Here is a 24,052-nt window from a genome sequence, read left to right as displayed (position 1 = left end):
CTCTGAATCGTATTCTACAGCAGTTTTACTGGCCCATATTCAAAGAAGTGAAAGAGTTTTGTAAGTCTTGCTCGACCTGCCAGATAACTAGCCCCCAGCTACATTTCCGTAGTCCCCTAGTACCTCTCCCGATTATTAAAGTACCATTTGACCGAATAGCTATGGATCTCATAGGCCCAGTACTGAAGTCTGCCAGAGGGCATCAACACATCTTAGTCATTCTAGACTACGCCACTCGGTACCCGAAGGCGGTGCCACTGTGACATACCTCGGCCAAACTCATAGCTAAAGAGTTAATGGAGATGTTTTCTGAGTAGGACTACCTAAAGAGGTTCTGACCGACCAAGGGACCCCTTTTATGTCCAAGGTGATGAGGGAACTCTGTAAGTTGCTGCACATAAAACAGCTACGGACCTCCGTTTACCATCCGCAAACAAACAGTCAGGTAGAAAGGTTTAACCAAACATTAAAAAATATGTTGAAAAGGGTGGTGGCTAAAGATGGGAAGGACAGGGACCTCCTTCTGCCCTATCTCATGTTTGCAGTGTGAGAGGTACCCCAGGCCTCTACTGGGTTCTCGCTCTTCGAACTGCTATATGGCAGACACCCTTGCGGTCTCTTGGATGTGGCCAACGAGGCGTGGGAACAAAAACCCACTCCACATAAAAGTGTCATTGAGTACGTTACCCAGATGCAAGATCGGATAGAGACAGTGTTGCCTCTTGTTAGGGAGCATATGGAGGCAGCTCAGCGAGCCTAGAGTCGGGTATATAATCGGCAGGCTTGGGTCCAGATCTTTAACCCGGGTTTTGGTTCTGGTGCCGACCGTGGACAGTAAGTTCCTTGCTAGGTGGCAGGGGCCATACAAGGTACTCGAGAAAACTGGAGATGTAAACTACAAGGTACATCAGCCAGGGCAGCAAAAGCCAGAGCAGGTTTACCATGTGAATTTACTAAAACCGTGGAAAGATAGGGAAACCTGTACAGAAGACAGCCCATGGCCGGGTTTCTAGGAGAAGGTACCAGATTCGCCGTCTGATGCAAGAGAGGTGGCTGCCACAGTAAAAATTGCTGACAGCCTCTCCTCTAAACAGACTCAGGAGGCCAGGGAGTTTGTTAGTCGGAACATGGATGTGTTCTCGGACCTCCCTGGATGCACTTCCATAATCCAGCATTACATTGTCACTGAGCCTCAGGCAAAAGTCTGATTAAAACCATACCAGGTACCTGAGGCTGGGCTACTTGCCATATTGGAGGAGGTGCAGCTAATGTTGCAGTTAGACGTCATTGAGAAGTCGAAAAGTGAGTGGGCCAGTCCTATAGTATTGATACCCAAGCTGGACAGGACGTTACGGTTTTCTAACGACTTTCGAAAACTTAACGATGTCTCCAAATTCAAGGCGTATCCCATGCCCCGGGTGGATGAGCTCATCGAGAGGTTAGGAAAAGCCCTGTATTTTTCTGTTTTGGACCTCACGAAAGGGTACTGGCAGGTGCCCTTAATGGAGGCTGGCAAAGAGAAAGCTGCCTTCATCATGCCTGAGGGGCTGTACCAATATAAGGTCTTACCCTTTGGTCTGCATGGCACCCCCACCACTTTTCAGCAACAAATGGACATCGTGCTTCGTCCACATCGTCGGTACACTTTGGCTTACCTGGACGATATTGTCATCCACAGTACTGACTGGGAAAGTTACCTACCCAAAATGCAGGCTGTAGTGGACTCCCTTCGGAAAGCTGGCCTAACCGCTAACCGTAAAAAATGTGCGCTAGGTTTATGTCATTGGGTGCGGAGTCATCAAAACCCCAAGTGAACAAAATAGAGGCGATACTGAATTGGCCCCGACCTGTCACCACTAGGCAAATAAAGTCATTTCTGGGAATGGTGGGCTATTACATGAGATTTGTTCCCCACTTTGCTACTCTAGCCGCGCCCTTGACAGGACTCTTGAAGGGACACAAGTCAAAGATGGTTCGCTGGGATGATCGGGCAGAGTAGGCTTTCTTCACTTTGAAGTCGGCACTGTGCGGGTCCCTGGTTTTGGTGACGCCCGTCTTCAAAAGGGAGTTTATAGTACAGACCGATGACTCCAAAGTAGGCCTCAGTGCTGTACTGTATCAGGAAATCAATGGGGCGGAGCAACCCGTTGTCTTCCTCAGCCGTAAGCTCACTCCAGCCGAGACCCGGTATAGCATAGTGGAGAGAGAGTGCCTGGCTATCAAGTGGGCATTTGAGTCTCTCCACTATTATTTATTGGGGACTGACCACTCCTCTCTCAAGTGGATGAGCCAGGCCAAGGACAGAAATGCCTGGGTCACCTAATGGCTTCTCTTTACGTTTTTAGTGGAACACAGGGCAGGCCGGTTACAGGGAAACACGGATGCCCTGTCCTGGGTACACTGTCTGGCATGTGTTCACCCCCTCAGGGTTGAACAAAAGGGGGGGTATGTGACACAGTCAGAGGTTTTGTCTGGGAAAACAGGTATTTTTCTCCCAGCATGTGCTGCTGGGCTGATTTATAGCCAGGTGAGGTCAAATACCGGACCGGATTTTAAGTGCCGATCCCGGTTTTGGCAGCACCTGGCTGTCCTTAATTAGGCAGCTGGGCTCAGAAGCCGTGTCTCTGTGTTGGGATCTGGGAGCCTTGAGTCTGGATGAAGGCTTACTACCTGTTTGACGTGAAAACAGGTTGGTGCTGCTATGGTCAAGGACTCTTTGAGGCAGAATTGCCGCATGGTGTGAATTACCACCAAAACCGCAAGGTGACTTTTTGTTTGATTATGACTGCTTTTTTTGTCACTTGCCTAAAGTGTGAATAAAGCACTGAACTGTTTGATCCAAAGAACTTGTTGCCTATATACTGTGTCCGCTAATCCTGTCTACCAGTGCGAAACCCCACAATATAGGGTAAGGGATCGCTCTCTCACAGGGGGTCGCAATCACAGATTTCTCCTCTGACAACGGGGTTCAAGTCCAGATGGTGCTTTATTCTGGCACTTCTGCACCATCACAAACCTAAACCAAAATAAACACCTGCCCGTCTTGGCTCTAGCTAATACAGAGGTCTTCTCCCTGGCTCACCTAAAAAAACTCAGTTTACACACAGGGTCTCCAGCTCCAACCCTCTCTGTAGTTTCACTTCCTTTCCCCAGTTATACACAGAGGGTTGTCTTATCCCTCCTTGATTATAGCCCAGCTGAACTCACCTGTGATCTCCTCAGCTAAAGGTAATATCTGTAGTGGACTAGGGGTGTGGACTGAGAGACTCCCACTACCAACCTGATTCCCAGTTCAAAGAAATCCAGCCTATACAACTTTAAACAAAACAATCTCCAACAAGCTATGCCTTGCTGAAGCAGCACTATTACTGGATTTTGGTTATCTCACCCAGCTAAACTGAACCACCGGATGAAATACACATCCCCACCATATTTCTACCATGGACTTTATCACATATCCCCCCCTCTGTTCACACCTGTTGGGGTGGACACTTGCAACAAAACAGGATGCTCCTGACTGGGCATCCGTATTACCCTGCAGTTTTCCGTCGTGATGCTTCCTCGAGAATTTAAAATTCCGCAAAGAGAGAATCCACCCGGACCTGTGCTGTATGGAAAAGTTGCTTTTAATCAACTAAAGAAAGTGACTTTTAGAATTACCTTTATTATATTAGAAAGGGTATAGGTATATATGTACCACTACAATGTGCAAAAGGACGTGCAAATACAGGGGAGTCATAACCCCCATGAAGACATTCATAGTGACAGGATAGAAGAAAGGGGTTTGAGGAGGAGACCAAGGTCTTGTGGAGAGGGCATGGGTAGACAAATCTCATCCTAGTTGCCCTACAGACTTCTTAGCCCAGGGCGACCCCCTGATTGTGGAGGTTCCCTGTATGGAAAAGTTTCATTTTTTTAACGACATGACCCACCTGGCTACCTTTCTATTTCTCTCTTTGTTCCTCCACATTCAGTCCAGCAGAGCCCGATGTCACGAACCAGCAGATGTGAACCCACTGTGCCATGTGTCCTACCTCCTCTAAGGGCATTGTCTAAGTGAATCCCTGGATCTTCACAGTACCCCTGATGGTGGGGATAGACTTTCCCGAGGGGGACACCAGGTCGCTACCTCTTGAGGAGGATAGGCACACGAGGCAGCTGGTCCAGGTGGACCAGGAGGTACCTGAGAAAGATACCAGCGGTGCAGGATCGAAGGATGAGGCAGAGGCATAGTCAGACAGGCAAAAGACAGGCAGGCGGCACAGGTACAGGTCAGGCAATCTGGGTCGGCAACAGGAGAGTCAAGGCAAGCAGGTAGGGATACAGGTAGCAGAGTCCAGGAATACAGATACGAGTCAGGAACACAAGAACACAAGCTGAAAACAGGAACCTTATCAGGACACAAGGACCTTGACACTGAGGCTTCTGGGAGGGGACTGAGCCACCTATATATGTGCAGGAGGGCTAGGATTGGTCAGCGAGGTCACATGACCTAACCCATAAAGCCCAGGAAGCGACGCGCATCGGCCCTTAAGGAGATGCTGCAGGAAGCAAGCAGCAAGTATGCTGTGGCCAGGGCTGAGAAAAACTGTGGAGCGGATCCCAGAACAACAGCACCCACACAGACAGAGCCCAGGACTGCAGCGGTGAATGGGAAGCACCGGCCGCAGATCTCCGCTGAACACGGTGCCTGGGACCGCGGTGGTAAGCAGTGGAACAGCGGCGCACAGCAGCCACTGTCACACCCGATTTGTCACCACTGTGAACCTTTTACCCCCCCCCAAACAGTATTTTAAGGATTCCACCGCCCACTTAGTGGCTAAACATTCTTGTTCCGTGACGCTGTACCCTTTTTCTACAGGAGTCAGCGTTCTATTCAGGTATCTCACTAGCTGCTCCTTACCATTTACTATCTGATACGATACTTCTCTCAGTCCCTTATCAGACACACCTGCCTGGACCCAAAATTCTTTCCTATAATCTGGGGTCCCAAGCGCTAGCTTGCCAATACCACCTGGTTTATTCTCTGATTTAATATGTGTCTTTCCAACATTATTGCAAGACAGGGGGAGCTTCTTCCCCGATCACCACCTGCAAAGGAACGGAGGTATCATCATTAGTGTTGGGCACGAATATTCGAATCGCGAATTTTAATCGCGAATATCGCCACTTCAAGAATTTGCAAAGATTTAGAATATAGTGCTATATATTCGTATTCGCGAATATTCTAGATTTTTTTTCATCAGTCCCCTCACTGCTTCTTGCTTGTGGGCCAGTGAGAAGGCTGCAATGTCTTTATCTGAGCTTAGCAACATCCCTAGCAACCAATAGGAAAGTTGCCTACCCTTTACTATATAATAAACTCCCCAGCAGCCATTTTCTGTCGTTTTTTTACAGTTCTGAGAGAGACAGCAGTGTTATTGCTGTGCTCTGTGCTTTGCTGAGTCATTACATTAGATAGATAGTTAGTTAGTTAGCTTATATATATAATACAGATAGTTAGAGGGAGATAGTCAGTATAGGTTAGATTGTGATATACTGTAGCTGTTTCCAGTGCAGGGTGTTAGGTAGTGTAACATAGTAACATAGTACATAAGGCTGAAAAAATACATTTGTCCATCCAGTTCGGCCTGTCATCCTGCAAGTTGATCCAGAGGAAGGAAAAAATAAAACTGTGAGGTAGAGGCAGGGCCGGATTAACATAGGGGCTGATGGAGCTGCAGCTCCAGGCCCCTACCATAAAATAGGCCCATCCGCCACCCAAAAGGCCGTCGGGAGCGGCCCGCGCTAAAAGTCCTCTGTTGTACACAGCGCAGCGTGCAGGAGGGATAACCGCGGGCGCACTGAGGTCATATCGGGCGGGCCGCGGCATTACAGGAACAGCACCAGCTGCTCTGACGTCTTGCCACTGGATATACGTCACAAGATATCCGGCGGCAGGATGTAAGAGCAGCTGGTGCGGTTCCTGTAATGCCGGCCCGTCGGATATGACCTCAGTGCGCCCGTGGTTATCCCTCCTGCACGCTCAGCCACACCAGCCCGCGAGACAGCAGCAGCTTCTGGAGGCTGCAGGTATCAGATAAACTCATCCAGTTGGAAGGGAGGGCAATCATAGTGCTGTTATGATTTATGGACACAGCTCTCAGCATGCTTAGCCAGCCTTCTATCTGGCTTTGCATCTTGAGAGTCACAGTTCACAGGCTGTTTCTGAGCCTGTGAACTGTGACTCTCAAGAAGCACAGCCAGATAGAAGGCTTGCTAAGCATCAGGGGCGTAACTAGAAGTGACTGGGCCCCACAGCAAATATTTGTAAGGGCCCCCCCAGCACGCTTCGCACCTCCCTCCTCCTGTGTAAACCCCACTCCTTTGGCACAGTGTAGCGGTATACTGTATATTGTGTGGCACAGTGTAAGCTATATGTGTATAACATAAACATATTTCATATGAAAACTTACAGTTACTTGACCCTTAGGGATCTCGGACTCCACTTCAACACTTGGCCGGGGGCTCGGCGGAGCTGATGTTATGCTTTATCCTAATGAGAAAGATTTCATAATAAGGATTTGGAGAAGGGGCAGAGGGATAGCAGAGCAGGGAGAGGTTGGTGCTGCTACTAGGGGGTCATACCATGGGGGAGTAACAAAGCCCACCACAATGCCCCCCCCCAGTAGAAATAATTCTCCTTATAATGTGCAAAAATACCCCCTTGTAATGCCCCCAGTTGAGCTAATGTCCCCATAGTGCCCCCATAGTGCCCCCATAATTTCCCAGTATAAAATACCCCTATATAGTGCCCCCAGTAAATTCCCCCATAGTGCTACTATACCCCCTTCCTGCTAGTGCCCCCCATAATGTACCAGTATAAAATGCCCCATATATAGTGCCCCAGTAGATGCCCCTCAGTGTCCGGCCTCTGATAGGCTGCCGACCTAGTGTCCCCCTTAATGCCCCCCAATAATGTGCCAGTAAGTGTCCCCATAGATGCCCCCCATCATGTGCCAGTATCAAGTGCCTCTCTCCCCCCCCCCACATGTCCCAGTATCATAGTGCCATCTCCCCCCCCCAATGTGCCAGTATCAAGTGCCTCTTTCCTTCCCACCCCCCATTTGCCAGTATCATAGTGCCAAACCCTCCATGTGCCATATCAAGTGCCTCTCTCTCCTCACCTCCTTGTCCCAGTATCATAGTGCCACCCCCCCCCACAAAAAAAGTGCCAGTATGAAGTGCCTCTCTCCCTCCCCCCATGTGCCAGTATCAGGTGCCAACCCCTCTCCCCCCCCCCATGTGCCAGTATCAGGTGCCTCTCCCCCCCCATGTGCCAGTATCAGGTGCCAACCCCTCCCCCCCAAGTGCCAGTATCAGGTGCCTCTCCCCCCCCCATGGGCCAGTATCAGGTGCCAAACCCCCCTCCCCCCCATGTACCAGTATCATAGTGCCATCTCCCCCCCCCCACAAAAAAAGTGCCAGTATCAAGTGCCTCTCTCCCCCCATGTGCCAGTATCAGGTGCCAACCCCCCTCCCCCCCCTAGGTGCCAGTATCAGGTGCCAACCCCTCTGCCCCCCCCATGTGACAGTATCAGGTGCCTCTCTCCTTCCCACCCCCCATGTGCCAGTATCAGGTGCCAACCCCCCCCAGGTGCCAGTATCAGGTGCCAACCCCCCTCCCCCATGTGCCAGTATCAAGTGCCTCCCGCTCCCCCTATGGCAGTAACAGTCAGGTATTTAAAAAAAATAATAAACACTTCTACTTACCTCCATGTCAGCCTCTTCCTGTGTCCCGCCCTGTATGTCCATATATGGAGTCAGTGCTTGTATTTCAGAAAAGCTTCTGCTGGGATTCGAACCCACAACCTTCTGTATCAGAGGCAAAGCACTTAACCACAAGACCATAAGAGTTGCCTTGCTGCTGACTGAAAAAATATGAGACTTCTACTGTTATAGCTGGCTAAGTGTACATCTATACACATGACAGCTGCTCATATATAGAGATATAGCAGAGCTGAGTGTGCTGGGACAGCTGTCATATAGAGATATAGCAGTGCTGGGTGTGTTGGGGCAGCTGTCATGTGTATAGATGTACACTTAGCCAGCTATAACAGTAGAAGTCTCATTTTTTTTTTCAATCAGTTACAATGCATCCTTTATGGTTGTGAGGGTAAATGCTTTGCCTGTGATACACTGATACATTGGAGGTTGTGGGTTCGAATCCCAGACACATTAGGAGACCGTAAGATTAGATCACATTAGCGAGGGGGCCTGGTCAGCCGCTCCTGTGAAGGGGCACTGAACATTAAGACAAGAATCAATATTTAACTAACTTGAAAATAAACTGTCACACACGCTGCCGGGGCGCCGGGCCCCCTTGGCAGCCCGGGCCATGAAGCAGCTGCTTCCCCGGTAGTTACACCACTGCTAAGCATGCTGAGAGCTGTGTCCATAAATCATAACAGCACTATGAAAATTATTGACTGGCTAAGCATGCTGAGAGCTCAGTCTAAATAACATAACACATAAAGAAATTACTGTTTCTAGCTGCTAGTCCACAGCAGCTAGAAACAGTAATTTCTTTAAAGGGATTCTGTCACCAGGTTTCACCCCTGTCAGCTAAAAATATGCTGATGTTCAGGGCGTCTTCACGATTCCTAATGTGGGCTTAAAAAACAGCTATTACTAACCTGTAACCTGGCCGCACCCGCCGCCGTTCGTGCCCTGCGCCGCCTCCTAATCCTCTGTGCCGCCTCTCGCTCTCCCTCCCTCCCCCCTCCTTCTGCTCTGCCTGATGCGCCCGTGCGGACTTCTCCATTTGGCTTCTTACAGCGAAGTGCGCATGCGCCGGAACTTCGCTCAACCCCTGTATGCGCGAGATCTTACAGCAGGAGGAGAGAGGGAGAGCGAGAGGCAGCACAGAAGTCTGGAAAGGCGGCGCTGGGCACGAACGGCGGCGGGTGCGGCGGGCATCTTGCATCCATTAACATCCCCTTGGGCACCTTATTTGTTTGACTGACAGGTTAGTAAAAGCTGTTTTTAAGCTAAATAAGCCTACAGAAGGAATCGTGAAGACGCCCTGAACATCAGCATATTTTTAGCTGACAGGGGTGAAACCTGGTGACAGAATCCCTTTAATGTGTTATGTTATTTAGACACAGCTCTCAGCATGCTTAGCCAGCCTTCTATCTGACTGGCTAAGCATGCTGAGTGCTGTGTCCATAAATCATAACACAGCTCTATGAAAATTACTGTTTCTAGTGGCTGTTCTCCACAGTCCACAGCAGCTAGAAAACAGTAATCTTCATAGTCAAGTTAAATGATCACTATAGTGTCAGGAAAACAAAGCAGTTTTCCTGACACTATAGTGCCCTGAGGGTGCCCCCACCCTCAGGGTCCCCCTCCCGTGGTCCCCCTCCATGTTGCCAAGATAGACGCCAAATGAAGGGGTAGTTGCAGGAACAAAATACTTTAATGGTATCGATAAAATATATATGTAATTAAGACACTGAGTGCAGTTGGCTTTTATTTGGAGATTCAGTATATGCTGTCTATATTTATATATATACATACATATATATATATATATATATATATATATATATTTTACCAATACCATTAAAGTATTTTGTTCCTGCAACTACCCCTTCATTTGGCGTCTATCTTGGCAACACAAAGGGAAGTAGTGATTCTTCAGCGAACACTTACATCTGGTTTCCAGCATTTGATCTCCAAAACATATATTAGAAAATGCACTGATAGTCTGAGCCACTTTCTAACGGCTCAGCACCACGTGAGTGGGACATTTTCTTCTCGTATAATTTATTTACATTATATACAGGCTATACTATGTATTGTGTTTTATACTTTTAGGAAGTACCCAGATACATGGTAAATTGCATGTTTTATACATTGTTTTATACACTACTTCATATGCTCTCATCATACTATCTATTTCATTTTATTTGTTGCACTCCGTGTGGTTTTGTAAACTTACAAGTTCAGATATAGGGCTTGCCCATTTCAGTTTTTACACATTAAAAGTTGCCAGATTGGCCAACTGGGCCTTTGTTGTCTTTCAGACTGTATGGCAGCCCAGGAATGAGAATCACCCCCATGATGGCATACCATTTGCAAAATGAGACAACCTAGGGTATTCAAAATTGAGTATGTTCAGTCTATTTTAGTAGCCCTTGTCAAAATTAGTGTTCATGATTTTTTGTTGCATTTTTCACACACAAACTGCCCTTTCACCAATGATGTCATATTCATTCTACATTTTACTGCTCTAGAACACTTCTATTTGTGTTCAGCAATGCCATGTACAGGTTTTATAGGGTTTTGAAAACCTTTGGAGTTATGCTGACCCAGACACTTCTGTGACTGGATCATTGTATAATGATGGGAGTCATACCGTACCACAGTCTGTGTCTGGATCGTACCACAGTCTGTGTCTGGATCGTACCACAGTCTGTGTCTGGATCGTACCACAGTCTGTGTCTGGATCATACCACAGTCTGTGTCTGGATCGTACCACAGTCTGTGTCTGGATCGTACCACAGTCTGTGTCTGGATCGTACCACAGTGTGTGTCTGGATCAATATATAATGATGGGAGTTATACTCAGGGATCTCAAGTCTCCCGGAGGTTCAGGGAGTCTCCCGCTATTAGATAGCATCTCCCTGACACCCGCATGTGAGACAATATATCCCGGAAAGGTTCACTGATAGCAGAGCAGAGAGATAAGAGAAGTGACAGGACACAGAGTTTAGATTACAGGTTGAATTAACCCTTTAGGGTCAAATTGGCTTCTCAAGGAGATATATATGTTAAAGGCATCCCTTCTTCTGTCTCATTCAGTAGCTATATAACTATTGAGAGAGATGCATTTTTTTTAAAATACATTTACACATTTAACCCTCCATTTTAATTATATTATTTACCCCAGTGTTAAATTCACCCCCCCTCGATGCTTTAATCATATACATAAATATGATAATTTGGGGCAGGGTAATGCGCCCAGTCCTCCACACCATAGAGCAGAGTGTGCAGATACTGCATATGTTTGGAAAATGTAATAAAAAGTTAGTGAAAGAAAACCTCCCTGAAATGAGACGTGCACCTCCCTGAAATGAGTTTTTGCAGGTTGGGATGTCTGTATACTGTACCACAGTCTGTGTCTGGATCGTACCACAGTCTGTGTCTGGATCTTACCACAGTCTGTGTCTGGATCAATATATAATGATGGGAGTTATACTGTACCACAGTCTGTGTCTGGATCGTACCACAGTCTGTGTCTGGATCGTACCACAGTCTGTGTCTGGATCAATATATAATGATGGGAGTTATACTGTACCACAGTCTGTGTCTGGATCGTACCACAGTCTGTGTCAGGATCGTACCACAGTCTGTGTCTGGATCGTACCACAGTCTGTGTCTGGATCGTACCACAGTCTGTGTCTGGATCGTACCACAGTCTGTGTCTGGATCGTATCACAGTCTGTGTCTGGATCGTATCACAGTCTGTGTCTGGATCATACCACAGTCTGTGTCTGGATCAATATATAATGATGGGAGTTATACTGTACCACAGTCTGTGTCTGGATCGTACCACAGTCTGTGTCTGGATCAATATATAATGATGGGAGTTATACTGTACCCCAGTCTGTGTCTGGATCGTACCACAGTCGGTGTCTGGATCAATATATAATGATGGGAGTTATACTGTACCACAGTCTGTGTCTGGATCGTACCACAGTCTGTGTCTGGATCGTACCACAGTCGGTGTCTGGATCGTACCACAGTCTGTGTCTGGATAAATATACAATTATTGGAGTTGTACCTTACCACAGTAGATCAATGTGTCCTCTGCGTGGGCCTAGGAGAACTCAAGATAATTGCACTAATAAACGAGCTGTTAAAAAAAAAAAAAAGCTCCTAGAGAAAGTACTGTATTTGACCATCCTTTTTTTTTTACACCCAAGGATGAAAAAACAACGTAGTGGTTGGGAGAAGCTGAAAGCTAGAAAAGAGGAAAAAAACAAATGCAAAAAATTTTGTCTAAAACTAAAAAAATTACAGATTTTTGTGGAAAAAGCACATCTGGAACAAGCAGTGTAACTGATATGCATGCTTCCGCTTCAAGTTCAACCAGTACAATTGCTGTCAGTACATCTAGTGCAACAAGTGGATCCACTGAGTTGGACTATGAAAATATAACAGAACAGCAAGAAGAAATATATTCAAATGACATTGGAGATTGGAATATTTGTGATGCCTTGAGAGAATATTTCTGTGAAAATGGGGTTACCAACTGTCAACATATGGACAGTGATTTTAGTGCCTCAGAAAAGATATGTCCAGGTGAAACTTTTACAAGGCACTGTACAAAATCTTTGTTTTTCCGAGAACAGTTGAATGGTGAAAAAGTTAAGCGTGACTGGCTGTGTTATTCTCCGAAAACTGCCAAGGTTTTTTGTGCTCTTTGCAAACTATTTTCAAAAGACGAAACAACACATTTGACTTCAACTGGTTATTCAGATTGGCGACATGCCACAAGAGATTTAAGCAGGCATGAAAATAGTGCTTCTCATGGAAAAGCAATTGAAGCCCTTATCAGGAGAAAAACTTCTGGACAACGCATAGACAAAGATCTTGTCAACCAGTTTGAGAATCAGAAAAAATATTGGCACAAAATACTTTGCCGTATCCTGAGCGTTATAAAGCTCCTTTCATCACGAGGTCTGTCTTTTCGAGGAAGTAATGAAGTTATTGGCTCAGTACACAACGGGAATTATTTGGGCTGTCTTGAGCTGTTAGCGGAATATGATCCATTCCTTTCTGAACATATTCAAAAGCATGGCAACAAGGGAAGAGGTCACATATCGTACCTGTCATCAACAATATGTGATGAGTTTATTGAATTGATTGGTCAGCAACTGCTACAGCAGATTGTAAATGAAATGAAACAAGCCAAATATTATTCAATTTCTGTTGATTCCACCCCTGACATTGCACATTCTGATCAACTGACCATTATATCTTGATATGTACTTGCCAGTGGTCCAGTGGAGCGTTTTACTAAATTTATCCCAATAGCTGGACATACTGGTATGGAACTAGCAAACACGGTTCTTCAATTTCTGGAAGAAAATGGTATTTCCATCAAAGACTGCAGGGGCCAGTCATATGATAATGCATCGAATATGAGTGGCAAATATAATGGTATGCAGGCCTTAATTCGGGAAAAAAATCCACTGGCTGAATACATTCCTTGTTGTGCACATTCACTAAACCTTGTAGGACAAAATGCAGTAAACAGCTGTCCAGTTGCAGTTTCATTCTTTAATTTTGTTCAGCAATTATATTGGTTTTTTTCTTCATCAACTCATCGGTGGAATCTTCTAACAAACCGTTTCAAAACATGTGGTATACCAACATTAAAAAAGTTAGCTGATACGCGTTGGTCTGCTCATCATGATGCTGTGAATGCCTTACAAAAAGGGTATACTACTATCAAAGAAGTCCTTGCGAATATTTTGAATGATGAGAACACAAAGGGAGAGGTCTGTTTCCAACCATGTATGGTCTTAGTAGTGATTTGTAAAGTGGTAGGACTATGTTCTTATCACGGGCATCTATGCCCCTTTTGATGCAACCCATTATCTTATTGGCCTTGGCAGCAGCTGCCTAACACTGGTTTTTGCAGCTTAGTTTGCTGTTTATTAAAATTCCTAGATCCTTTTCCATGTCAGTGTTACCGAGTGTTTTACCATTTAGTATGTTCGGGTGACTTGCATTATTCCTTCCCATGTGCATAACTTTACATTTGTCAGTGTTAAACCTCATCTGCCACTTATCTGCCCAAGCCTCCAATCTATCCAGATCCCTCTGTAGTAGTATATTGTCCTCTTCAGTGTAAATTACTTTACACAGTTTAGTGTCATCTGCGAAAATTGATATTTTACTATGCAAGCCTTCTACAAGATCATTAATAAATATATTGAAGAGAATAGGGCCCAATACTGACCCCTGAGGTACCCCACTAGTGACAGTGACCCAATCTGAGTGTGTACCGTTAATAACCACCCTCTGTTTTCTATCACTCAGCCAGTTACTTACCCACATACAGACATTTTCTCCCAGTCCAAGCATTCTCATTTTATATACTAACCTTTTATGTGGTACAGTGTCAAATGCTTTGGAGATGTCCAGATATATGACATCCATTGATTCGCCGCTGTCAAGTCTAGAACTTACATCCTCTTAGAAACTGATTAAATTAATTTGGCATGACCGATCCCTCATGAAGCCATGCTGATCTGACGTTATTTGCTTATTTCCGTTGAGATGCTCTAAGATAGCATCTCTTAGAAAACCTTCATACAGTTTACCCACAACAGATGTTAAACTTACCGGCCTATAGTTTCCAGGCTCGGTTTTTGGACCCTTTTTGAATATTGGCACCACATTTGCTATGCGCCAATCCTGTGGAACATTCCCTGTCAGTATAGAGTCCGCAAATATCAGAAATAAGGGTCTGGCTATGACATTACTTAATTCCCTTAGGATACAGGGGTGTATGCCATCCGGTCCTGGCAATTTGTCTATTTTAATCTTTTTAAGTCGCTGATAGTAATATGAGTCGCTGATAGTAACAAAGTGTGATAGGTTCTGCTGTCCATACATACATGCTACAGACATAGTGCTGTGATGTCACAAGTTCACAACAATACCTAGTGCACCAATCAGTAATATGTAGTCAGACCTGTTAAATTGTGAAGTTGCACGTATTGCGCCAAAATGAAATTGCCGATTTGCACAATCGCAAATATATTGGAGCACTCTATCTGCATATAAATCTATTGTAATGTTCTGCCATGCCAACCATTTTCTCCAGTCTCAGGAAACTTCTAGCAGCTTGAAAAATGTAGCAAAAGTGATCCACGCCTGTATTGCGTGCGCAATGCGTGCATATTACAGTGACGATTTTTACAATCAAGAAAATAATGGCGAATTCGCAAATTTATGACGAATATTCGCCCAAATATTCGTGAAATATTGCAAATTCGAATATTGTCCCTGCCGCTCATCACTAGTCATCATCATCACATATTTCACATGACCCCACATTTTCATTATGCATGTCAATTAACTTAACATATTCATTCTGCACCTCATCTGCACCATTATTTAAAGGGACAGGTACAGGTTCTTCAGGAGTTTTGTCACTTGCTGCAGATCCTCTACCCCACAACTCCCAAAATAATCGGAAGTCACGGCCCAATATTACATCATATGTGAGCCTCGTGTCTGCCCCGACATCACAGGTCACAGTTTATATGTTTGTCCAGCACATAGTCCCCCACTACTAAGCTCTCATGAACCAAAGTTACTAGACTACCAGAGTGCAAAAGGGCATTGACGGAATAGTCATTTACCACCACAGGACGTATCTGCGGCTCAGTATCTGGCTCTGGTATAGTCGCACAAAAAGATTCTGCAAATAGTGACTGTCGCCGACTAGTGTTACACTCCATGGGCTCTTATGTAAGAGGGCAATAATCAGCCACATGTCCCCACTCCTGGCACCTCCAGCACTTGGATACCCCTGGTTTCCTGTGAGGGAAGACCTTTCTAGGACCAGATTGCTCCTGTGATTCACGATCAATCTTTTGCCCATGCCCAACCTCCAGAGCCTTGCTCCCTCTTGTATTTTCCCAAGTACTTTCACCAGCTGGAACTCTCTTACCCACGGATCTCATGGATCTGACACTTCTGGGAGTTGTTGGCATGATATGAACATCACAGAGGTAATCCTCAGTCGTTAGGAACCTTTCCACCAGGTTGACCAGCTGGTCAGCAGACTTGGGATCTCCATGTCCAACCCAGTGTTGCAGCTCCGCAGGGAGGGCTCTGAAGTAATGGTCGACCACCACCTGCTCTATGATCTTCTCCATGACTCACCTCAAAATACGCAGTTTACACACAGGGTCTCCAGCTCCAACCCACTCTGTAGGATCACTTCCTTTCTCAGTCATACACAGAGGGTTGTCTTATTCCTCCTTGATAAAAGCCTAGCTGACCTCACCTGTGATCTCCTCAGCTAAAGGTAATATCTGTAGTGGACTAGGGGTGTGGACTGAGAGACTCCAACTACCAACCTGTCTCCCAGTCCAAAGAAATCCAGCCCATACAACTTTAAACAAAACAATCTCCAGCAAGCTATGCCTTGCTGAAACAGCACTATTTCTGGATTTCAGTTATCTTACCCAGCTAAACTGAACCATTGGGTGAAATACACACCCCCACCATACCTCTACCATGCACTTTATCACAATATATATATATATATATATATATATATATATACACACACACACACAGGTAGATAGCTGCTATACCTTGTGTCTTGTAGTAATCACATATATATGCTGATTTAATTACATTTAACAATCCTCAAAAAATTAAAATTCGAAACGTGTGGAAACTGAATATACGTAAATGTATGATTGAGGCTTGACGCTAAATTTCAAGTTAAATCAAGTTTTTATGTTAGACATATGGTCACATTTGACCTCGGCATATGAGGGGCTAAATGTATGCCATCGGAATTGTCGCTAAGTCCCATTCAAATTATATGGGTTATCTAACCCCTTTAATGACCCCTCCAATGTTTGGGCACCTCATATAGATTATACTTACCCCGCTCTCTGGCACCCGCATCACTCCTGATCCCTGCACAGCTGCTTATAGCCGGGGGCAGCCAATAGCTGGATGCGATGGGGACGAGACTCCCTAGCATCAACTGCGATGCAACTGTGTCCAAAAAATCCGGATACGGCACTATTGGCTTACATGGTTTTTGGTGCCGGATCCAGCTTCTTCAGTTTCCCATGCCGCACACAAAAATACTGCTCGCAGCAGTTTTGTGTCTGTCATGGGAACGCAACAAAAAAATGCATTCTAGTGCACTCCATTCCGGTTTGTTCAGTTTTGTACCCATTAACAATGAATGGGGACAAAACTGAAGCGTTGAGAGACTATGCCTGATCTTAAAACCAGTGGAAGCGGTCTTATAGATGTAATCTTCTTTTAATCAGAAACAACGCGTTTCGGGGATCAGGGTTTGTGAAGCCTGATGAAGGGGAGTCCCTGATCCCCGAAACGCGTTGTTTCTGATTAAAAAAAGATTACATCTATAAGACCGCTTCCACTAGTGATTTCGCGCCGACGCAGAACCTCTTTTCTTCACCACGAATTTCTTTTGGGGGACTGGACATCCCATCCAAGAGACTACAAAACCTGCGGCTGCAGTCCTGGTCTAAAGGTCTTATTTTTATTAAGTTTACAGTAGAGTTGTGCCTGCCGGAGCACAACTCCATAAGGTGAGTTTGGATATTTCTCACTTTGATATCCTTATCCGGTTGAACATATTACACTATTGTGCGCTCTCTCTCTCTTTTTCTGTTTCCCTGTTTTCGAGGGGAAATTAGATCTGTCCGTGACCTACATGATCTTAAAACCAGACAGAACAACGGATATGTGAAAGTAGCCTTAGTACATCTTTTTTAGTGATTTTTCTTTTCAAAATGTTGCCATTTATTTCCACGTATTTATTTATATCACATCGTGCAGGATGTTTTTTATGTTTCTCCGTGATTTTTGTTTAGTCTGTTATATATACTTAAAGGAGTGGCACCTTCAAATCTGAATGCGCTCCTATTTTACCTTGGGAGTAGCATTTTCTGTGCACTTTTGTCCCACAGGTGACCTTAATTAAGGTGGTACATATAGCTGTGTGTGCTCCTCCTCTCATTGGTTGCTTTGTGCACACAGAGGTAACAAAGCACACTATATGTTCAGGGTCTGCTCTGCTGAATGTAGATGCCCTATGGCATAGATAGGCTTAGAGTAGGTCCTGCCTGACTGAGACCACCTTGTCGCTGGTAGACGGGCACAGATGTGTTTTGATAAAAATATATTGGCTAAGAATCTCAGATTTTAAATATCAGAATGAGGGCTTAGTCTATATATTATATTTGTATCTACTGTGTTAGTGCATTATTTTCAGTGATTTTACTATACAGGTTTTGCCTTTAAGGGCTCCTCTTATGTTTCATTCTGGCTTTCTGGTGAACCATGTTTTTGTTTGAAAGGGGACACTGTACATGTATTTTCACAGATTATTAACGCACAGTATGATGTTTTAAAATTATCTATTTCATAAATTCCCCAGGAAGCAAATCAGTCCAATTCACTGCTAATCTGGGAACTGCAGAAATGAACTTTCATTAGTAAATTATTTACATCTTAATATTTTCATACAGCTTTTTATAAAACAGCAGGTCAAATATAAAATTGCTTGTCTCTGAAATTCAGTGCTACATTTTAGAATCGAATTGTGTCCGGAAATTCCATATGTAGTTGTCTAACCCTGTGGCTTTCTTTCATAGCGGCTTAGATAGACGCCTTCCTATGACATTCCAGGAAGCAATAGGCAGCGACAGGAAAATAACCAAGTCCTCTCACTAATCCCCTATCCTATTTTATCTGATGGACTGAGCTGCAGCTAAAGCATCAGTCTGTGACTGGAAGCCGAAGACACTTAACAAGATGTGATCAGGTACAACCTGTGAATATCTTCAGCTTCCCAAAGGTGCTACTCATGGTTAGTTCACCATGTGTGTCTCTTTGGTCATCTTTGGTTGCCTGGTGTTTGGAAGTCTTCCTTTCTTTTGCTTTTCCTGCCCATCTCAGTGCAGCTGCACATTCCACTCACTCAGCGATGGCTCTAAATCAAGGTATGTCACTCATGTGTCATATACCCTTACATCTATCGAGAACCTTTCTATGTCCTTCTACCTGGTGCACTTATTGCTCCTTTGCTATTATTTTCTCTTTCAATTTGTGCTGCTTCTTCCTTTGGCCAAAGGATTAACTTCTGAGCAGTTTGTAATCTGATTTCAAAGAAAGCATTGAATGCCTTCTGTACTGTATAGAGATTGTACATTTATATAATGTGGCTATGAGGAGAAATGCAGGCATCATCACAAATTAATAGTATTGCCTATCTGATAGATACATTGTATTTATTAAGAAGTAAATGATTTGGCTAGAAATGATGCATTTTAAATAGCGTTATTACATATGTACATTTTTTGTTCATGTGTTTTACTATTTACCTACATTTTCCGTGTTTCCTCCATCATGATGTTTAGGGCTCATGTGCAGGGGCACAAAGCCTATATGTAAAGTATGGAGCTACACAGACTCTGTGCTGTACCATATGGGTGCTGAGTGCATATTTTCTCCCCTGGAAGCATACATAATGTATACATATAAAGCGGGAGTTCAGGGTATACAACTATTTTTTGTCTGATAAGGAATAAGAGACTCAAAAATAAAGAGGCACAGTAGAGGAGCCAGCCACCTCCATGGGAGCCTTATAATGGTTCTGTACAATATGTTCATAGTCATATGCATGAACAGTACACATCATATTCTATGAGTTTTGCTAGTTTTGATGAGCTAATGAATAGAATATTACTGTTCTAATAATACATAGTTTGGCCTGTATCACTTTATTTTTTATTGCAGAAAATGGTAAGAATCCAATCGTCGTGCGTACAACTCAAAGACCAAACCCTACTATTCTGACTCAAAATCATGGCAGAGGGTTCAGGTTCATAAATATGATAGAAAATGAGGAGTCTGATGGCAGAAAAAGACCACATGGTCAATTTAGTTTGTCCTTATATGTTCCTGCTCATGGCCATATTTTGCAATGCAGATATACCAGAAAAATTGTGAAATTGTGTTGATAATTTGTGTTTACATCCTATTACTTGCCCACCACATATAAAACTAGTGCCGACAATGTTGAGGTACAGTATGTACATGTAATGTCATACATGCTACAATGTACGTAACACTTTCAAGCATATTTAGTCTGCAGATGTCTGTCTTGTTTGTCACATCGATGAAGCATTATAATAAATGGAATTTGTTATTTATAAAGTTTTTTTTAGTGGCCTTCAGAAATTCACGGCGTTTGATGATTGAGTGTATACCATGTATGCCTCCGTATCAAATTTGTGGCTCACATAGGTACTGTAGAGCCCCATAAAATCTATTGTCGCCACCATACAAGGTTGTACTGAGCCGTAATATGCTTCCAATGCCTAGATACAAAGTGCATAAAGACAACCCTACATCAAACAATAACAAAACTTAAAAGGCACTACACGCCAGAGAAAATACTATGAAAATTGAAATTCCTAATATAAATCATTTGAGACTACAGAACTCTTATAATTTAATACAAATATGAATGTAATATTCTATTTTCATCATAACTTTGAGCCTCATTGATTTAATGGCCGAATGTCTGTAAAATAGTTTGATCCGTGAATGTATCGTAGGCCTCTATTTTATTAGGTTTGCCAGTATCTATATGTATCAGCAACCATTAATTTAATGAAAACGTGCTTTACTGCAAGTCACCAGTCCATTTAATTACCATAGTAATGACAGGAGAGAAGGTCACTACCGTCCAGGCTGTCAATAATTCTAATTGCTCTTAACCCATCCGCTTTATGGCCCTGAGCCCAGCAGCATATCAAGTACTAGATTCTGATTGACATAGTACTACAGAAAATAATGCATGAAATCTGGTATCATCTTGTATTCATAACATTTTAAATATGGGATAATTTATCATAATTGAATTTTATTCATGCTAACACATGGACAAATTTTCAGAACCAATTTGGCTATCTTCGCTAGAGCCTGCATAAGCAGGATAGGATGAATGCATGTGATAAAAAGGAGAGCTTGACCACGCAAGCAATTATTCCAGCATGTTGCAAAATTTTCTTGACACAATCATTATGTTTGATAGCATCAGGAATTGGGTGCACCAGCACTGCATAGGAGGTCCAGAGTTAGGCACTATCCATGAGACATCTATCCGTCTAAGGATACATTTACTTGGTAATATTTTTGGTAATTGTCACTTTCTTAATATCCTTCAAAAACTGCATCCCACCACAGGAAAGCAGAGAAACCTTTCCTCTAGGTTTGTCTTTTCTGCTTTTCTCTAGTAGGATCCAACCCTACTTTGCATTTTGACAAGAATTATATAGACATATGTAAAATGTGGCATTATAAATGTGTCTTTACGAATGTAAAAATTCTAGTACCTATTCCTTATGAATGTTTAAAGAATCTACAATGCGATTATGATTCTGTACTAATAGATTATATGTCATGCACAGTTATGATAAGGGTATGTTCACACTAGAGGTGAGTGAATTTCTTGAAATTAGTTTTGTGTCTGATTCTGTGAATTTTTCCAAAAATTTTATTCAGGTCTGAATTAATTCTAACCAAATCAAATATGTTCCGATTTCCTAGAAAAAGAGTATATGACACTAAGGTCTGCTAGGATTATACTTTTTTCTCTCAGAATCCAGAGGAAATTTATAAGTTGTAGAATCAGAGGAAGACTGACACATGACACTGCACTGGAAAAGAGACATGAAAGACAGTTCTCCTTCCAAAAGGAAAAGAAAGCTGAGTCCCCACGTTACAATTCTTTAAACAAGACGTGCAAGTCAGTTTACCTTCCCAAAGGAAAAGAAAATTAAGGGGATCATTTATATTAGGCATATTTGTGGCACAGATTGCGGCGCAAAGGTTATTTGCGTTGCAATCTGTCACTTTTCCTCCTCGCGCCAGGTCTAAAAAAGTGGGTGTGATGTGGGTGGGTCGCCAGCTAAAGGGCTTATTAAGACCGGCGTCTAAAATGCTGACCTTCATAAATGAACCCCTAAGTGTCTCAAGAGAAAATTGCCCTGATTAGCTGAGTGATCTTTGTCAGGTACTGGGAGGGACTCTTTCTCATTATGGAGACCATGTAGTATGAACGAAGAGTATTGTAGTCCAGCAAATGCTTGCTCTGCCTTTCTGGGAAAATATATGAAAATTAGCACATCTTAGTTCTGCTGGCATCAGAGAGGCTTAATGTTGTTTTCTAACAAATCGATTTGTCTCATTAGCAAGATTTGTTCACCTGTGAGGGGCTATTCACGCAGGTGAAGTGCCCATCTGCCTCTTGTTTAACAGGACTGAACATTTTGCTGGGCCTTGACAATCACATGCTACTCAGGGTAGCAACGCAAGTGCAGGGGCTTTGCTTCAGCTAGTGGAGCCGCAACTACGAATGTGCCTCAACACTTCAGGATATTGATGCATGAACAGTCACTGCAGTCACTACTTGGATGTGTCATGGCAAGATCTCAGATTTTACTGGCTCACACTCACAGCATTACACAGATGTGTAAATCCGTCCTCAAATGTAGCCAAGGAGCAACATGTTTTAAAGTACAAATAAGATATGTGCTCTACTTAAATCTTGCAATGCTAATGATTATAATTTTAACCTGGTTCCTTTGTGTTAGATCTGTTTACCCAATTATTCTTTGCTTTCTCCTTGCCTGCTACAGTGTTTGAGCTCTGACTGTTTAGTGACCATTTTCCAGCCTGTGTGTCTCAGTAACTTTTGTCTTTTTTTGTTACTGCTCTTGGTTACTGCTTTGGCTTTGGTGTTTGACTGCTCTGTTTTTGGCCCCAGCTAGTATGACTACTCGCTCCACCTGTTAGCAGCTACCTACAGAACTCAAGATACGCTTCTATACCACCTGCAGGAACAGCTCATCATTAACTAGTTACGTTCCTGAGTGGGATTGTCACTATTGGGATGGTTATTCCGCTGTAAGCCGGGCCCACTACCAGGTAAGGCTGGCAGTGGGTGTGCAGTTTCCTGGATGGGTGACCTGCATCAGTCAGTTCCATCACAACATCAGACAAATTAAAATAGGGATTCAGAAGGGCTACCCTAGAGTATCCAAAGGTTTATTACAATACTGTATAAAACAATAAAAGATGTCCTCTCCATTAGGCATATTCATAACTTGGTTGCGCTGAATCCCTTATTGTACATCTTTTATTATTTTATATAGTATTATAATAAACCTTTGGATACACTAGGGCCCTGCTTCCGAGTCCCAATTTCTCTTTGTCTCCTTTGCATTGAATACCATGACTATTGGTTTGAAGGGAGGGACCACCCTCCTACATACCTATGCTGATTGGATATAGCATGCTATTCTCGTTGTTGTGCCTTGATTTGCACAACCCTTTCTGGTAAGCTGTGTTGCTAGCGAATGTGCACTTTATTGTGTCTTCCATTGGGGTAATGCACGAGGGTGAGCCTTTGTATTTTTATTCTATCACAACAGAACTATGATTTGTGTGATATTAAGAACATAATGGGTTGTATCAAATCTAGAAAAAGAAAAACAGCCTTCTTTTCATAACAACCAATTACAGGGCAGCGTTTACTTTTCCAGAACAGTTCAAGAAATGAAAACTGCACAGTTACAAAGCTTTGATCCTTACAGATTAAGCTGCATACAAGCAACAAAATACAGGCCACTTTTACATATTTTATTTAGTTGACAAAGGTACCCAATAAGGGCATGTGTGAAGTATAATGATGTTTAATCAGTTCCTATAATACTTATCAAATTCCCTTTATATGCACACATGGACATCTAAGGCTACTTTCACACTTGCAGTAGCCTTTACCTGCAGGCTGTTCCGGCAGGGGAAGAGCCTGCCGGATCCGTGCTACCGCAAGTCCACTGTGCTGGCGCAAGTCCACTTCGGCCCCATTCACTATAATGGAGGCGGGCAGGAGAACCGGCCGCAGCATGGCAAACATGCTAAGAGGCGGCCGGAATAAAACTACAGCACGCTGCGGTTTTTGTCGGAACAGCCTGCCGGAAAAGGCTACCGCAATTGTGAATCTAGTCTTAGCGTTGCCATTTAAAGTATCAGGCAGGTATCAGCATTTATGATCCAGAGTTCTGAATCGTGCCTTTGTGCATACAAAATAATAATGATAATAATGATATACTACTTATAAATACTTGAAGAATAGTTGTATTCATTTATAAGATGGTAATGACATAGTGGCCGAAATACAGATGCAGCCAAGCTA

General features: G+C 43.7%; 1 protein-coding gene and 1 pseudogene across 2 annotated transcripts in view; both read left to right on the top strand.

Annotated features, from left to right (window-relative positions):
- Positions 1-12,110: 12,110 nt before the first annotated feature.
- On the top strand, positions 12,111-15,359 carry LOC121005634 (annotated as a pseudogene).
- A 3,141-nt stretch (positions 15,360-18,500) lies between these two features.
- Positions 18,501-24,052, top strand: part of LRIT1 (leucine rich repeat, Ig-like and transmembrane domains 1) — a 78,630-nt gene continuing 73,078 nt past the window's right edge. The window contains exon 1 of one of the 2 annotated variants that reach the window (XM_040437589.1): positions 18,501-18,655. Coding sequence is in view for 1 of the 2 variants with exons in the window: in XM_040437588.1 (XP_040293522.1) it covers positions 18,667-18,788 (122 nt within the window). In the remaining variant the exon portion in view is untranslated. Of the gene's footprint in view, positions 18,789-24,052 lie in introns of both variants that reach the window. The other variant, XM_040437588.1, reaches the window with a different exon arrangement.

Source organism: Bufo bufo, chromosome 6 (genome assembly GCF_905171765.1).
Source record: "Bufo bufo chromosome 6, aBufBuf1.1, whole genome shotgun sequence".
NCBI classification, from domain to species: Eukaryota; Metazoa; Chordata; class Amphibia; order Anura; family Bufonidae; genus Bufo; species Bufo bufo.
The sequence above is the reverse complement of the archived record's forward strand: the minus strand, read 5'-3'. Positions and strand labels throughout refer to the sequence as shown.